General features: G+C 34.0%; 1 protein-coding gene across 1 annotated transcript in view; it reads right to left on the reverse strand.

The window, feature by feature from the left end:
- Positions 1-15,971, reverse strand: part of LOC118184277 (chloride channel protein 2-like) — a 266,024-nt gene that overhangs the window by 61,311 nt on the left and 188,742 nt on the right. The window contains exons 24-25 of the mRNA XM_085809271.1: positions 11,910-11,996; positions 9,781-9,961 (exon numbers count right to left, since the gene is read on the reverse strand). Of these exons, the coding sequence (XP_085665397.1) occupies positions 9,781-9,961; positions 11,910-11,996 (268 nt within the window). The remainder of the gene's footprint in view (positions 1-9,780; positions 9,962-11,909; positions 11,997-15,971) is intronic.

Below are 15,971 nucleotides of genomic sequence, written 5' to 3' on the forward strand. Positions count from 1 at the left end.
TAAATTTAAATTTATGAAATGAATATAGTAAACAAAAATGCAAATGAACGATAGCATTAATTGATTTAAAACACAGAATTGATGTTTACGAAATTTATTGCATATTTTGTAGTCACTTTGAAATGAAATATTAAAAGTCATTTTCAGCCTTTAAGTGTTACGTAATTTTTTAATAGAAATTTATTTATTTATTTATTTTTGCATTTACTAGTGCATTTAATTGCTGTACATAAAAAGGCAGATATGTAAGAATTTGATATAAAAATTATTTTACCTTTTAATCATAGCATACAGAAAGTTTTTGCATAGATTAATATAAAAAAAATATGAGATTAAATTAAGTACATTTTATGAAAAATGCAGTGAAAAGGTTATTGGAGATTTATGGAAATTTTTTACCAAAAAATGTGCATTTATACACAGTAAAATGGAGAATACATCGGATTAAATTTTTACCAGTCATTCGCATATGCAAAGAAAACATAGGGAAGATTTAGGTCAATTACTATCAAATATATACGTTTTTGTACCGTAAATTACGGGAAATATATATGTTAATTTCTATCAAATATATACGTTTTTGTACGGGATAATATATACGTTTTAAATACGGGGAATATCTACCTTAATTTTGACCTAATATACACGTTTATATACAGTAAAAAATCGGGGAAATTTGCGTAAATTTTTACTAAATATATACGCATACGTGAAACAAAAAAATTTAGATTTACGTATATGCGATAAATATACGTAAATTTTTACTAAAAATATACGTAAATCCCTGAAATTTATGTATATTATACGTAAAAGTTGCGAATGAACAGTAGTCTCTCGCATAAATATACCTAAATTTTACGTAAAAGTTACGTATAGTAAAACGTAAAAATATACGTAAATATTTAGTAATTGCCACTGGACACTTTTTATGATATTTTTACGTTCAACTTGAACGTTTTTTATACGAAAGGCCATTCGTAAATTGCACGTATTTTTCTCGTGCAATTTACGAATGCATGCTGCCTGGGTATGCTCCCGAAGCAAATGTTGTGAAGTTCTTTCGTTCTGATATGAAGCTTCTTAAAGACTTATTGCAGAGTTCCAGTAATGCCGATGGAAATAAGCTGCGAGCCAAAAATAGCCAACTCCAGCCCGGGCACAGTTACCAGAAGTGGTCACTAAGTGTGTGTGTGTAATTATGGCTAAGCCTCGAGGACTATCCGCCTAAGGGAAGGGATGCCTTCGTGGAGGACTATCTAAGGGAAACTGGCTCGTATACACGTTACGCATGGGGGAAAACTACGAAAACGCCCATGCAGCCAGCCTGTTCGCGGGATTCGAACCTCGGACCGAACTACCAGTGTTCAGCGACTTTACCGCTCGGCCGCTGGTGGGCCGAAGTGGTCACTAAGAGGAGAGCAAATAGAATTCCAGCCAAGTAGCAGAAAAGGCACAAGACCAACACAGATCAGAAGCCCCCCCCCAAAAAAAAGGGGGACTGAAGTTAGGAAGCCCTGTAACGCAGCTAGCATCAAGGAAAAAAAAAAAAAAAGATTAGAACAAACCTCAGAGCAGGTCATCGAACAGCCAGTGTACCAGCAGCTGTCAGCGGGAAGGAATCTACAACGTTCGGCGAAAGAGCCAAGAAGGTTTTGCGAAAAGCGACGGAGAGTTGAGGACATGGAGCGAGACGCGAAACGTACAGTACTCCAGCAGAGACACTGGATGATAAGTCCCGAGGGGAGAAAGAGACCATCTCCGAATAATACCTTCTTCAGAAAAAGTGAAGAAGACTAAAACAGAAGTGGGAAGAGAGAGTTGGCCCTCAACCTGAGAAGCAACGGCCGGCAAGTTCTCAAAAGCTGGCCACAACAAGAACATTCCCATCATCGAACCAGTTTGTGCAGAAATTAATGACGGAATACGCCAATTCGAAAAGATAAGTAATTTTTAGTCGAAAAGGCATTAGCCCAAAAGGGCTATTAATTCCGTTTTGGTATTTTGCGTTGAAAACTTTAAATGTAGGTTCACTTTTCCAACTGTTGCCACCAAATATTACAGCCCTGTATCATATTTAAAGAAATTAAATAATGAAGAATCTGCATTAAATGTATGTATGTTTCTCCCATTGGTGATAAAACGACGGTACATAGAGCCATCAGATATTGAAAAACGTAGGTTTCCACCTGAATATGGGAAGCTGGAAGCTCAAATTTGGAATTTGTTTTATTATCTATTTCATATTTTGTAAAATTTTAACAAATTTTGGTTTAACAAACTCAACGATTTCAAAGCGCAACACTGAACAAAAAAAAAAAATAAATTTATCTCCAGGGCTGTGTATCGGAAATTCTAAAGATAAGCTCATTTTAAAATTATTTTGAGATACTGCTTTTGAACTGAATTTTATGGTTTAAGAGCGAAGAATATATTTAATAAATAAAGGTAACCCACAGAAAGTTAAAAGAAAGCCTCTTTGGGCGTAATGTAAAATCTGAAAGCTCTCAGATTTTTTTTTTTTTTTTTAATTTTTTTTATTTTATTTTCAAGTATTCAGTGCTGTTATGTCGAAATGTCAACCAAGTTGCTAAGATTTATCTGAATTTTGGGCTTCCAAGTGAGGTTTTTTTCCCTTAATTGTTTCAGCAAGAAGCTGAAAATTTTTCTTTCGTGGCCAGAACTATCCTGTTTAGTCAAGAGACTGTTTTATGCTATTTGGCGAGATGGAATTTTTTAGTAACAACTTTGCACTATTTGGATATAAGAAAACTGAAAACTTGTATATATTTATAACTGTGTTTAATGTAATATGTATGTTTCTGAATGTAAAGTGTGTTGTATTTTTGTAAAACTAGTTGTAACTACGTGTAGAAAAATTGAAAATTAAATTTATTGAAATTAAAAATGTAATGGCAAGAAAAGCTAGCTGGGCGAAAAATTTAAAAGCTAGGCTCAAGTAATATTAACTGGTTAGTTAGGCTCTCTGGCTGAACACAAGGTTAAATGCATTTTTGAATGAGCGCACTAGGATGTTTTACTGATTGTAAGTAGCTCTGTAGCTGAATATTTGTGCTAGCCGCTTACTTTAGATTATATTTATATTGTAAACTTGGGTTTGCTGTGTGCAGCCGATAAATCTGATTTAGATTGAAGTATCTCTTGCTTCTATTACGTCTGCATTACTGAGATTTTTTTTTTTTTTTTTTTTTTTTTCCCGCTTCGAGACTGAATTTCATTTATGCCTATGATGCGACCTGACAGAGAGCACACAAAGACATTCTTTTACTAAAAAATCTGGCGGAATGGAAGGCAGCATTATTTCTCACAAGGCCGAATAGCTGAAGTTCGGCATCAGCAGCTAACCTCAAAGGGACACAGTTAAAAACATCTTTACAGTTATCTTCAAAATGCTGAAAACTATAAATGGAAATGGGAACAGAGTAAATAAAACTATCACCGGAAGAGCGACAGCTAAGTGAATGTTTCAAGAAATCCCATTCCAAAAATCCTAATGCTCCTGCAGTGGAATCTGTACAAATGTACTAAATGTAATGGACAGCAAATATGTCCCCAACTTGGTATGCTCAGCTGGACACCTTTTTCTAGCCAATCAGCCTTTGGGTGGGAAAGCCTTGGGTGGGGCCTTTGGGTCTTAAAGAACATGTCTTCCATAAGATTATATAATGCAAAGCTAACTTAAATGTTTCTCTAGATCTGAAAAGACCTTTTTTGAATTCCTTAAGTTTAGCTTTTTGCACCTTATACTCTTCGTCGAATGAAGGGTAGTAAATAAAAACTGTTACATTTTCAAGAATTTGGAGGCAGGCGAAGAGCCCTAAGGAGCCTTCGAATTCCATTCCTTGGGGCTCGGTCAAATTGAGGATGGGTTAACTGATACAGTTCATGTGCTTTGCATAAGTCAAATAATGTAATCCAAAAGTTCTGTAGTATTTGATTACTCTATTTCTTACTATGTAATTTCACAGCGAAAGCGCTTAGCATTCAAAACCATAGTACCATTGCAAACGATAGAGTTAGCTTGTTGCACCGTCTTAAGCCATCTTTCAGCTAGATCCTGAATGCCGCTGCGATACCAATTTTTGACTTTAAAGATGATGAACTCCTTTATCTTCGCTCCCACTTTAAGTTTCACTGCAATTCTTCAATACTTTCCGTGCTTCAAATAGGTTTTCAAATATATGCAGTTAGTGCTTATTTGCAAATTCTAGCTCAGAATACCCATTCAATAGTACATGCAAACACAGGAATCCAAGTATGTTTTTTAAAACCTTGCTTTTTTATTTGTATTCTACGGTATTTAAAGTGCAAAAACGGAAATAAAAATGAAGACTACATGTATTAAAACAATATTACATAAACACGATGGGGGAAATAAATAGTTAGTAATAAATTTTGCGTATTATTTTACGACACATCTTAATTTAAATAGTATCACTACAAATAATTTATGAACCACATGGCACTGATTTAAATTTCAGTCGCAGATGAAACGAATACGATTTTGTTTACAGTTTTTTGTTCAACTTCTAAAATTTATTATTTCATCCGTTGGTATGATAGCCCAGGGTAAGCTATGATGTTCTTTGGAACCTCCTTATGTTCGGCTTCCCATTTGATTAGAATTTTCCCTCGGGTGTAATTTTAAGAATATTAAAGTCACTGTCGGTCCAACCATGAAAACCTGGGCCTTCTTCTAATTCGTTTTCTCACTAGTTTATAGTTGGTTGAACATTTTAAATGTTAAATAAGAAATCATTTGGCATGTGACTAGCAAATTTAATGTACCTAATAACAAAATATTACTTTTTTATTCTCTTTGGAATCAAACTATTACTAACAGGATTTCATATAAAATCCGCTTCTATCCAGAGTTCACAGTCATTAAAAGATTCAGCCCTGTTGCATCTGTCGGTGGGTTCACAATAAGATATCCTACTACTGAAGCTGTAAGGGGCTCTATGTCAATTACGTAATGCCCGCAGAAATACGAGGCTGAAAGAAACTTGAGAAAGTGGCGTTTGAACAGGTCTAAATAATTTCTTGGGAATTTTTAAGTTTCTACCTGAAAACGGTCTAACTACTTTCCAGCATTTTGGTTCCTATTTGCTATAAATACCTGTGTCTTTTTCAAGAAAAGTTATGGACCATTATAGATATCTTCAGCAGTTAATGGGTTACTGAAGAGAGGTTAAGCATGTACAAGCACTTAAAGGGTCAATGAAGAGGATTTCATGTAAGTTCTCTCTGTTATGCGTGCGACAGATCCTACAATCCGGTATAATTCCAAACATGAACAAGTTTTTACGTAAGCTCTCTCAATTCTGAAATCAAAAACTCTTGCAAATTTAGCTGAACTTTGAAAAAGAATAATCTTATTTCATGTCCTTTGCATTAGCATTTGATGCACTTTATCTTTAGTGCTGTATCAATTATTCTTTCTATATTATTAACATTAGATGCCTTTGTTTGGTTGGCAATTTTTGTTTTGTTTTGTTTGTTGGTTAATATGTTCTTAAACATATTACAGTTTTTTTGCCTTCATAAATTCTGATTCAATTACCAGCAAGCAGACTTATTTAAAGTTTCAAATCAAATGGTTATTGCAAAATTAAATTACATTTTTAGAATTAATAGAAAATACTGCTCTAATAGAACAATCATTTTCAAAGCTTATATTTTGAATCTGTATCTGCACAAATCTCTTCCTAAGCATAAAGGTGGATTATAAGAACTAGAAAATAACACATTTTAAAACAAATGTTTTATTGAATTTTGTACACAGAAGGATGGAAAGAGATATATCATGGAATGTTATACCAGAAGCTACTTCAGCCAGAGCTGAGGCATAAACAATGAGGTCATAAGGCAAATACCACAGTGGTTTTGGTAATGTGTGTTCCCGTCATTGGTGAGCACTGGCACTATCACAATTATAAACACAGTGGCTAAAATTTCATATAATGTTTCACCTTATTTCTTGTGTTATGTATACAGGAAAAGGATACTAGACACGTTTCATGCTCATTTTGGTCCAATTATTATTACGATCAATCTAAGAGGCTGATCTTAATAATGATGTATTATACAAAGCCCTGATAAAAAACAGATTGACATAAAAATATTTAAGCATGAAATGATGGAACCATAATGAGATAGTAACATATATATGACATTGAAATTTAGGCAAGAAAACAACCTTAGCTTGATGTAGATTTTTGATCCTGAAGAAGTGCTTGTTTTTGTCTTCCCACGAAATTAATATAATTTTATTCAAAATCTACACCTTTTATAACTACGGTACTGTGTCATTTCGTTTAGGTATGAAGTATCCATTCTAAAGGTAAAGTTATGTTCACATGAACACTGAATTTGGTTTTAACACACATAATCCATTTACCGTTATACAGTATTTTACAAGATGAATTGTTAGACGTACTCCTTCGAATTATTAGGCCTAAACCTTCATTACTGCACTTCTTGTTCATGCAGAAATCCAAACTTCTGTGGAAACAGAATGCCTGAAGCGCCTCCTAATGGTTTGCAATAACAGTTCATAACACCAAATTAAGGTTGTCTTTTTTTTTGGCCTAATTTAAATTTTATATTCGCATGTTCCTTTTTCATCTAAATAATAACACTCAAATGACATTTTCAATTGAACTTTTGTTCTTTGGCAAAGGTACTGCACTTCACATGTCTAAGTATGATTGGAAATTATTGATAGACCTCATCTGCATGCCTTTTTAAAAATAGTTTCTCAAGGCATGAAAAATATTTGAATAAATTATTTCAAATCCAACAATAATACTTTGCCGTCTCTAGCAGATTAGTAAAATATTAGAGTATAGAATATGCATGAGACATACTATTAAAATATTTCAAATATTACGAAATTTTACAGATGTTGAGATCTTACAGAAATCTTTACTTGCAGTTGAAATAACAAATTAAACCAATACTACATTAAAAAATCTGCAAAGAAAGTTTGGTATGGACATTTTCTTCTTAAAAAAAATAACAAATATGTTTCATAGTTTTATATGCAACTTAATTCTCAACAAACCATTTCAACATCAGCTATGAAAAATCAAGTGCAGCATTCAATTATAATGAAGGGAAATGCATTCCAGGGGTAAACATAAAAAAATATGGTTTTAAGAAATGTCCGTATACAAAGGTAGAAAACAAAATTTCATTTATAGGTGATTGCTCGATAAGGTTAAAAATTGTGATCCTATTATCAAAAAATAGAGTGACAGCATGACAGCATTAAAAAATCTGCAAAGAAAGTTTGTTACTAGTTACATCTTATTCAAGTAGACAACCAGTGCTGATAAAATTGCTCTTAAATTTTTCAAGTTTTTACGATTACAGAATCCTACACATTATAAGAGTATTTCAAAATGTGAAGCACATTCATTTATATAACCTTCCATAAAATAACTAAATCATAAACATATGGCAGAGTCTCTCACAGCAGGAATTTACTATAAAAATTAAACTTAAAATATCATCATAAGGAATTATAATGTATAATAATTATTGTATGTAGCTTTAACACACAATTTGCAAATGAATATAAAAATTACAAAGAGGTAAATACTCTAATTCATAGATTACTACATAAATTAAGAGACTTAGTGTTGCCATTGAATAATTTATATATTTTTAAACAGATATCTCAGAAATTTTATGATATGTATTATTATGCAGATTCTATGGTACATACAAAATATAAAAATAAAATTCTCAATGAAGTGCAACAACAAGTATTTTAATACTTCACATTGTTATTATAAAATATGTGAATTGCATAGTAAAAATTTCAGAAAATAAGTCCAAGTTAAATAAATATTTTCACATCTTTATAGCTATAATTCAGTTGATACAACAACACAGTTAAAATGCATAATTATTTTACACTAAAATACAAAACAAAATCACACACTTTTACACCAAACATTACAACTAAGTAGTTATGATCATACATTTAATGTATTATAATAATTTATTATACAATAAAATTAATTCATTATATTTAATTTTTAAAACATCTATCAGAAATTGCCAACATATTCATTTCAAATACACAACTCTTATTAAAATACTTTCCTGAAATTAAATGCTCGTTACAATGTCGAAAAATCTGATTAAGATTCATGCAATAAATTTTAAGTAAATGCCAGTAAATAATATATTCCACAACACATAAAAGTAAAATCATAAAAGGTTTGGCACGGTTATCTTTCTGGTAGTTTTTTTTAACTTCGTAGAATTTTCAATAATGTTAAAATAAATAAAAAAATAAAAAATAATCTCAATTTCAGCTAAAAAGAATTTTTCTTTATTAAAATACTATGTTATATATTATAGATAATTTCTCAACTTCAGTATCACTTCCTAATATTTCATCTCGAATACTACTTTCTCTAAATTAAGTTTAAAATACTTAACTCCCCACAATTAATTAAAAATTAATTTCAATCAGAAGAGCTATACATATAAAGTTGCCGATACATATCTATATAATACATTAAAACCATGTCATAAAATTCGCCCTCAACTGGAAATTATGATTCTCAGTAAATATGCAAGGAATGTATATAACTTGAAAATATATAACACACCATGAACACAAAAGAAAATCTTTCATGAATATATAAACAAATATGAAACTTAGATGATAACTCGTGAGTTGTTTCTCCATTCTGCTACACAATACTCTTCCATTTATAGTTTTTAAATTTCATTTGACAACTTTAGTATGTATAACAAGCCTGAAATGATGGAAAACATATAATGATACTGAGCATAATAACTAACATTTCAGTTATATTTCATTGCTTAAAATCGAGTATAATTAATTGCACCTTCTTTTTTTGTAATTCGAGTTGGGCTTGTATAGTGACAAAAGTGTTTACATTAGACTGCGTCTTGGTATAGTTTGACCGTCTCAAATGTAACCTTGGCTGGCATTCTACCAAAACACATAGACTCGTCCAAAAGGGGCGTTATTACTTGCTGCGACGTCAAAGGTCACATGAAGACCTCCGGAAAGAGAGAATTTATATGCTCGAGGAAAAGAAAGTCCCCATCCTTCCACCATATTTTGAGAATAATTCGGTCCGAATGGCGCATACGTGTTTGCGCTCATGGTCACGGATGAGGCGGTAACCACATATCAAGTACACTTATATTTCTTTCAGTAATATCACTTTGAAATTAATAAATTCCAGTTCCATGTTTATTTAATGCTATTAATTCTATAAACTTTACAGTTAAAATATGAGTCTAATTAAATAGGTAAATTTATAAACATCATCAAGAAGAATAGCATAAGTAACACTTCAAAAATACATAAAAGTCTAAACTGCATTTCAAATATATGAACAAAATAGTGTATGATGTGGTTGGATCAGAAAACTCACATTATCAATACTTAGTACAATAGTAAAATACTTCTTCATAATTTGCATTAATGAATAATTTTTGAAGAGTAAGTGGTATCAGAGTGGTAACAACGTCATGTATACAACAGCTATGTAAATGATACAAGATCCCCCCCCTCAAATTACTTTGAATTTTGTGCAACATTTCTGAAAGACCATTTAACATGATGTAAAGAATCATGTCAGAGTGTTTTGCCTTTAACAGCCATAGAGAACAAATATGTACAACAGCAATGGCTGACATGAATAGATCAAACTGGTGACGTCTGACTAGTCCTCTGGATATTTTTAAAATTGAAAACAAACCTACTGCGTCCTGGAACTTCTTCAGATTCTGATGGAGTTTCAACTTCAGAAGCTGCTTCCGATGGAGGTTCAGAAGGATAATCTGAATTTCCATATGCATTATTTAAAATGCTCATAGTTTCAAATGACAGAGGTGCATTCCGTACAAAATTTCCTCCTTGCATATTCTCGATAGCTTTTCTTAACTAGATAAAATAACAGATACATACATTAAAATTTAGTGCTTATTGTGCTACAATAATTAAAATGCATTATTACATGGATATATTGGATACAGAAATAATGCAAAACACAAGGACTTATAATATCTAATGTAAAGTCAAGGATTCGCTTTTCACAAAATGGGAGATTTTGAGTTAATGACCCAAAATTTTACATAAATTCCTATTTAAAAACCAGTTTTAATTCTTGGATTAAAGATTTACATGTGTACTACTCAACTTGTTCAAGCCAAAGCCAATCTTGGTATGATTACTTATTAATAGACATTCAGTTACGTAAAACTTGTTTTGGTAGCCATATTATGCAGCTATTTTATGAACTCTCTGTAATTTGCCATTAATTCATTTCAGTTTTAGTTATCCACGATTGCTATTCGTTGCATAGTTTCCCTAATTTGGGATTCCCTTTTTCAGCTTTCGAAAGATTCAATTGTTTGCAGTCTTTGCATAATTATTTTTCTATTTACTTTTATTCATTTTATTTTTTTCAAATTTTTAAAATGAGAAGCAATGTGTTAACATCATATAATGCTCAATAACAGCAATGAGATGCTATCAGTGAACACTGTCAAAACGTTCACACTTTCATGACCACCAATTTATTACAAATTAAACTATTTATATTTTTAAAAACTAGAAAAAGATAGAAAGTTCCGACTGGCTTACGTCTGCCCACAGAATAATATAGTTTCAACTTACCAGTCGTGTACCTCGGATTGAGCATCATCGCTAACATTAAAATCATAAAACTGCCTAAAACATGATTAAGAGCAGGTTTTAGTTTATTATCTGATTTCTATAATTTTCTAGTTTGTTCTGGATTTTCATTATGTAATTTAATATTTTATATAAGACACTAAAAAAAGAAATAACAATAACTAGAAAAATTTTCTGTTTTAAAAAACTGTAAAAATGACAGTTTGAGTGTAGTGTTTTCATATACACTACCCGACATTGAAAATGCAACACCAAGAACGAGTGGCCCAAAAATTATGCAAATTTCAGGATAGACGCAAGGAGAAGGAACTTGCAGAATATTCCAATTTCGTGCCGTTATTTCTGCTACGGAAATCCCCGCAGAAAATTTGTTCTTATCTCAGAAGGTGCGTATAACAGCAGAAAATGCCAGACCGTCGTCAATCAAAGCAGTTCCAGCAGTCAGAGGATTTTACAAGGGGCATGGTAATCGGACTGAAAAGGGCAGGTTGGTCCATACGGCAAATTTCAGCTGACACACACCTGGACGCGTCCATAGTGCAACGGCTGTTACGAGGCTGGTTGGAATAATGAAATGTGGTAAGTTCCAATGGTGACGGTGCATCCAGAGTGAGGTCAGCATGCGTGGATCGACGCACCCGCCGATAAGTGGTGGCGCACCCACAAGCCAACGATACGTGGATGATGTGCTGCGGCCGGTGACACTCCCCTACCTTTAGGCAGTGCCTTTTATCAGCAAGCTAACACCCTATCACACACTGCTCGCATCAACCAACGTGCTCTGCAAGGTATACAGATGCTTCCCTAGCCTCCGTTCTCTTCTGATCTCTCACCAATCGAACACATTTGGGATGTGATGGAACGCCATTTTCAGATCCTGCCATTGTCGCGTTCAGAAGTCTTAACTGTGGCAAATGGTTCACAGGGAATGGAGAGTCATTCCTCAGGATACCATCCGTAGTCTCTGTACCTAGACGTATTGCTTCATGTATCGTCGTCCAAGGTGGTCCTACAATATATTGAGCCGACGCTGTTCTCGCTCTGTATTATGCATATCTTTTCGAACTAAAGTTCACTTATTGTTCGTTGCGGTCCCTCTCTGTCTGCCGAGTTTCATCACTTTCTGACCACTCCTTCTTGGTGTTGCATTTTCAATTTCAGGTAATGTATGTTAACTCAGACATGAATCACATACCTCTTTCAAAGCCACCACTCCCACTAATCGTCCAATAGCAGTCACGTACGCATGGTTGAGCCCGAGCATAGAAAATAAGGAATGTACCTACAAATAAACATATAAATGAATATTATTGGATAATCAGAATAAGGAAATGAAATAAGATTTAACTTAAGTGGGAAATAATTCCCGTTTAGATACTATAATTCAGGGCCGTCGCATGCGCTAGCTGAGCATTTGCCCAGCGGCCCACGAGCATAGACGCTCCGTGCTAATCCATTACATTTATTTTACTTTTCATTTCTGCGAGTGGTTGTCGCAGAGGCCCCAGCACACTAATTTTCCCAAAGACCTAAAATATAAGATGCCACTGCTATAACTAGGCAAATGAATATAATGTTTATCTTTCTGACACATCGTTAATAGAATATGACAAAAAAGTTAAGCTTAAAATGTTGAAACATTGTGTATGTGTATAACAAAATACGATAGCTGCTTAAGAATAGTTGGTAATCTCAAAATAAACTATTCTAGATTTGGTGCTCTCCCCTTAAATTCCTCTGTTCTTCCAAATTCGAGATCCTTCCATGTTATATAACATTGCTTGAAAAAGGTAACTAAGACTAAAATTAACCAATCACAGCTTGTCTCTACAATTGCATCTACTTCAGTATAAATACCGCTCGCAAGTTGATTGCGCCAATCTTTTCCTAGCTCCTGCCACGCTACCGACTCTATGCTATTCTGCCTGTCTTTCTCTCTTTCTAAACTAACGTCGTATCCATTTTAATCTGTGTATATACGAAAATATTGTAACTGCTCATGATCAAGAAGTATATTATCTACGAAGAATTGTTCTAATATGCTTGAAAATAAAGATTGTTAATTTATCGAAATCCAGTTTCGTTATCTTCGTCAGTACGCATTCAACCCCCTGCCATGACGACTGCACGCTGATTCCTCCAACATACTAAATTATCACAGTTAAAAAAGCAATGTTATATAACATGGAAAGATCTCGAATTTGGGAGAACAGATGAATTTAGGGGGAGAGCACTAAATCTAGAATAGTTTAATTTTGAGATTGCCAATTATTCTTAAAGCAGCCATCGTATTATATTATATCTTACATAGTATATACTGTATAAAATGTATGTATAATATGCATATAAATTAAATTAATACGTTTAAAATCTATCCTATATTGAATAAGAAAAAACCATATGCAAAAATAATAGTGGTAAATTGCACGAAAGGTATAATAAATGTTAAAAGCAAAAATGAAAAAGGCAGAAGCACTTTATATCTTTCATTGCATTATTATCAGGAGGTTGAGGCAAAAGGCACAAATTAAAGTTTAATACCTAAAATAATCTCCGAAATTAATCAAAGTAATCTGTGTTCTTTATCAGTCCAATCCCTACAGTACATAGTAATCAGTGAAAAAAAATCCCAGAACTGTAGCCATCAAAACCATTAACAAGCTTAAAAATCTTTAAATTCTTTTTTTTCTTTATAAAAAATTATTAGATTTTTTAGCAGATCGAGTCCAAAAACCAAAACATGTGAATACAAGCAATTCGACACAAGAAAATATAATAACATGTAAAAATCTGAAACCATACAGACAAGAGGCAGGGCTAAAGAAAAAGGAGGGCTGGGTCATCACCTTGAGGGGAACAATGTCAACACGAACCGTCTTGGAGAGCATACCGGATGTTATGTGACGTCACTTGATTCGTCCCATGAACCTTATAAGAGATTATTTCTTATAAGGCCCATAATTCGCCCCCTCGCCTAGTGACCAGAGCTTCAGTGCAAAAGATTGGATCTTTAGTTCTTAGTTTCAGAGAAAGAGATTTTCTTTTATTTGGAAATTATAACTGAGGATACTTTTAAATTGAATTTGTATTTAGAAAGTGCTTGTAATGAGAAACCATTGAAAAAATGGTACCGTGTGCTGTTGCTACTTGCAGTAATACGAAAGAAACAAACGCACAAAAACATGCAGGTAAGGAAAGAATGGCTGCACAGGTTTCCAAAAGCGGAAATTGTCCAAAAAAAAAAAAAAAAGAAGCTCGAATATGCAGCAATCGCTTCAATGAATCTGATTATAATGATGGTATGAAAAACAGGTTGCTAGGATTTCCGATAAAAGAGGTACTGAAGTCATCTGCTATCTTAACTGTTAATATACCTGACTTGGTTTATTTTTCAGGGTAGGATATGAATGGAGCGAAATTTAATTGAAGACCCCATTCTTAGTGCCCACTGCCCCACAACGAATAATAGCCAACTCAATCAATCAATCAATATGAGTATGACAGGAATATCTCGCGCGGGGCGACGTGTCCTGCTCGATGACAAATACGCCAAAAAGGCACATCACAGTAGAAGTTCCGGACGTAGTAAGTTTCCAGCAGGAAAAGTCTTGAGGTGAGAAGAATTTAAGACATCACAGGTATAAGAAGTCATATTATCATAACAGCTAAAGTTCATGTGTGATCCACGAGTTAAGTCACAACGTGACGCCATACATCGAAGCCCACTGAAACTAAAGAGAAAATTTAGTAAATCATCATACGAAAGGTGAACTAAATTACATGTCCATTCAGATTATCTCTTTGACGATCCCCAAGGCAAGTAAAATCTTCTCTTGGGGGAACTGCAGCTTTTGGCATTGCTCCGCAAACTCCATAAATTTGCATACCAGTATTTTAAAATTATCATCCATCAGGAAATCCTTTTCATCTTGCCTCACAACATCAGAGTAAGATTTCGCATTTGGGTTTTTATCTTTGAATGCTCGCTTCTCATTCGACGGAGAACTGCTAGTAGGAGAAACGGAGAATCTTCTATTGGTTGAATGAGATTGCTTATTTAGATTTTCAGTATTGCGAATTTTCTCTCTAAATTCGCAGATTTTGGGCGACGCTACATGGTCTAATTTACAGTTGACGCAGGTATGCCTTTCATCTTTCTGTAATTTACACGTGTAGGTAAGATGATCTTTTCCGCACTTCATACATCTTGGTAAGTTGTTGCAGAATAGCTGCCCATGTCCATATCGTTGGCATCGAAAGCACATCATAGCGTTTCTGCTGCTCTTAAATTTACGAAAAGTTACCTTAAGGTCAAGTAGCTTTTTCTTTCTATAAATGCTTCTTCCAGCATTGGTTGTCTGAAGCTAGACATAGAAAACGGGAAGTTTTACTTTTGAACCATCTGTTTTCTGAGTGAGTTGAGAGACTTTAATCACAGGGAATTCTTCGCTGCAAAGTTCATTCTTAATATCCTCCGTGGAAGAATCGTCGGTGAGACCTCTGATTACAACCTTTAAAGGAATATCCTTCTTTGCTCTAAAAGTGTTAAATTGAATTTTCATGCTTCACCAGGATAGCAAGAGCACGGTCCCGATGTTCAGCAGAATCAAACAGGCTGGTTATCTTGTGTCTAGTCAGCATTCCCGTAAAGTTCAATAACTCCGTGTTTGGAGAAGAGACCTCTTATTTTGCTCCATGACACCTCCGGTCGGAAATAAATGATAGACGGGACTCTTTCCTTCTTTATAACTAGCGTGAAAACCTCAGAGTTTTCATGCGAGACGTCTTTCGTAGAAACTTCTTTATTCACATCCATGGGTTCTGCCGGGGGGGGGGGTGGCACTAAAGACAGCCCATCGAAGTTATTATTCGTGGAAATATCCGCGTCAGTCTTTGACATAGGAATTGATAGGTTAATTACTTGGCTCAGGAGTACGAGTAATAGGCAATTTGGCTGTTTTCTGCGGCTTGATCCAACCACCATCATCATGAGGATTTGAGTTCGATACCAAATCTTTCTTAAATTCTGAGGCAGCAGGCAGCGATTTCGCAGCTAGCTTATTTCTTCTCATATTTTGCCGACGGATGAGTTCAAAATAATAAACTTGTCGCCTTTCCTAAACTGCTAGCGTGATCGGGATCATAAAACTGACTACGATCCATATCCTGGGAATCCACGATACCGTAGAAGATTTTTTTCACTCCTTCGTAAAGCGGCTTTGACGGGTTTGCCCTCTTTCAATTGGTTTGAAGATCA

Source organism: Stegodyphus dumicola, chromosome X2 (genome assembly GCF_044657685.1).
Source record: "Stegodyphus dumicola isolate Sdum_Otavi_A_Nest chromosome X2, ASM4465768v1".
NCBI lineage: Eukaryota > Metazoa > Arthropoda > Arachnida > Araneae > Eresidae > Stegodyphus > Stegodyphus dumicola.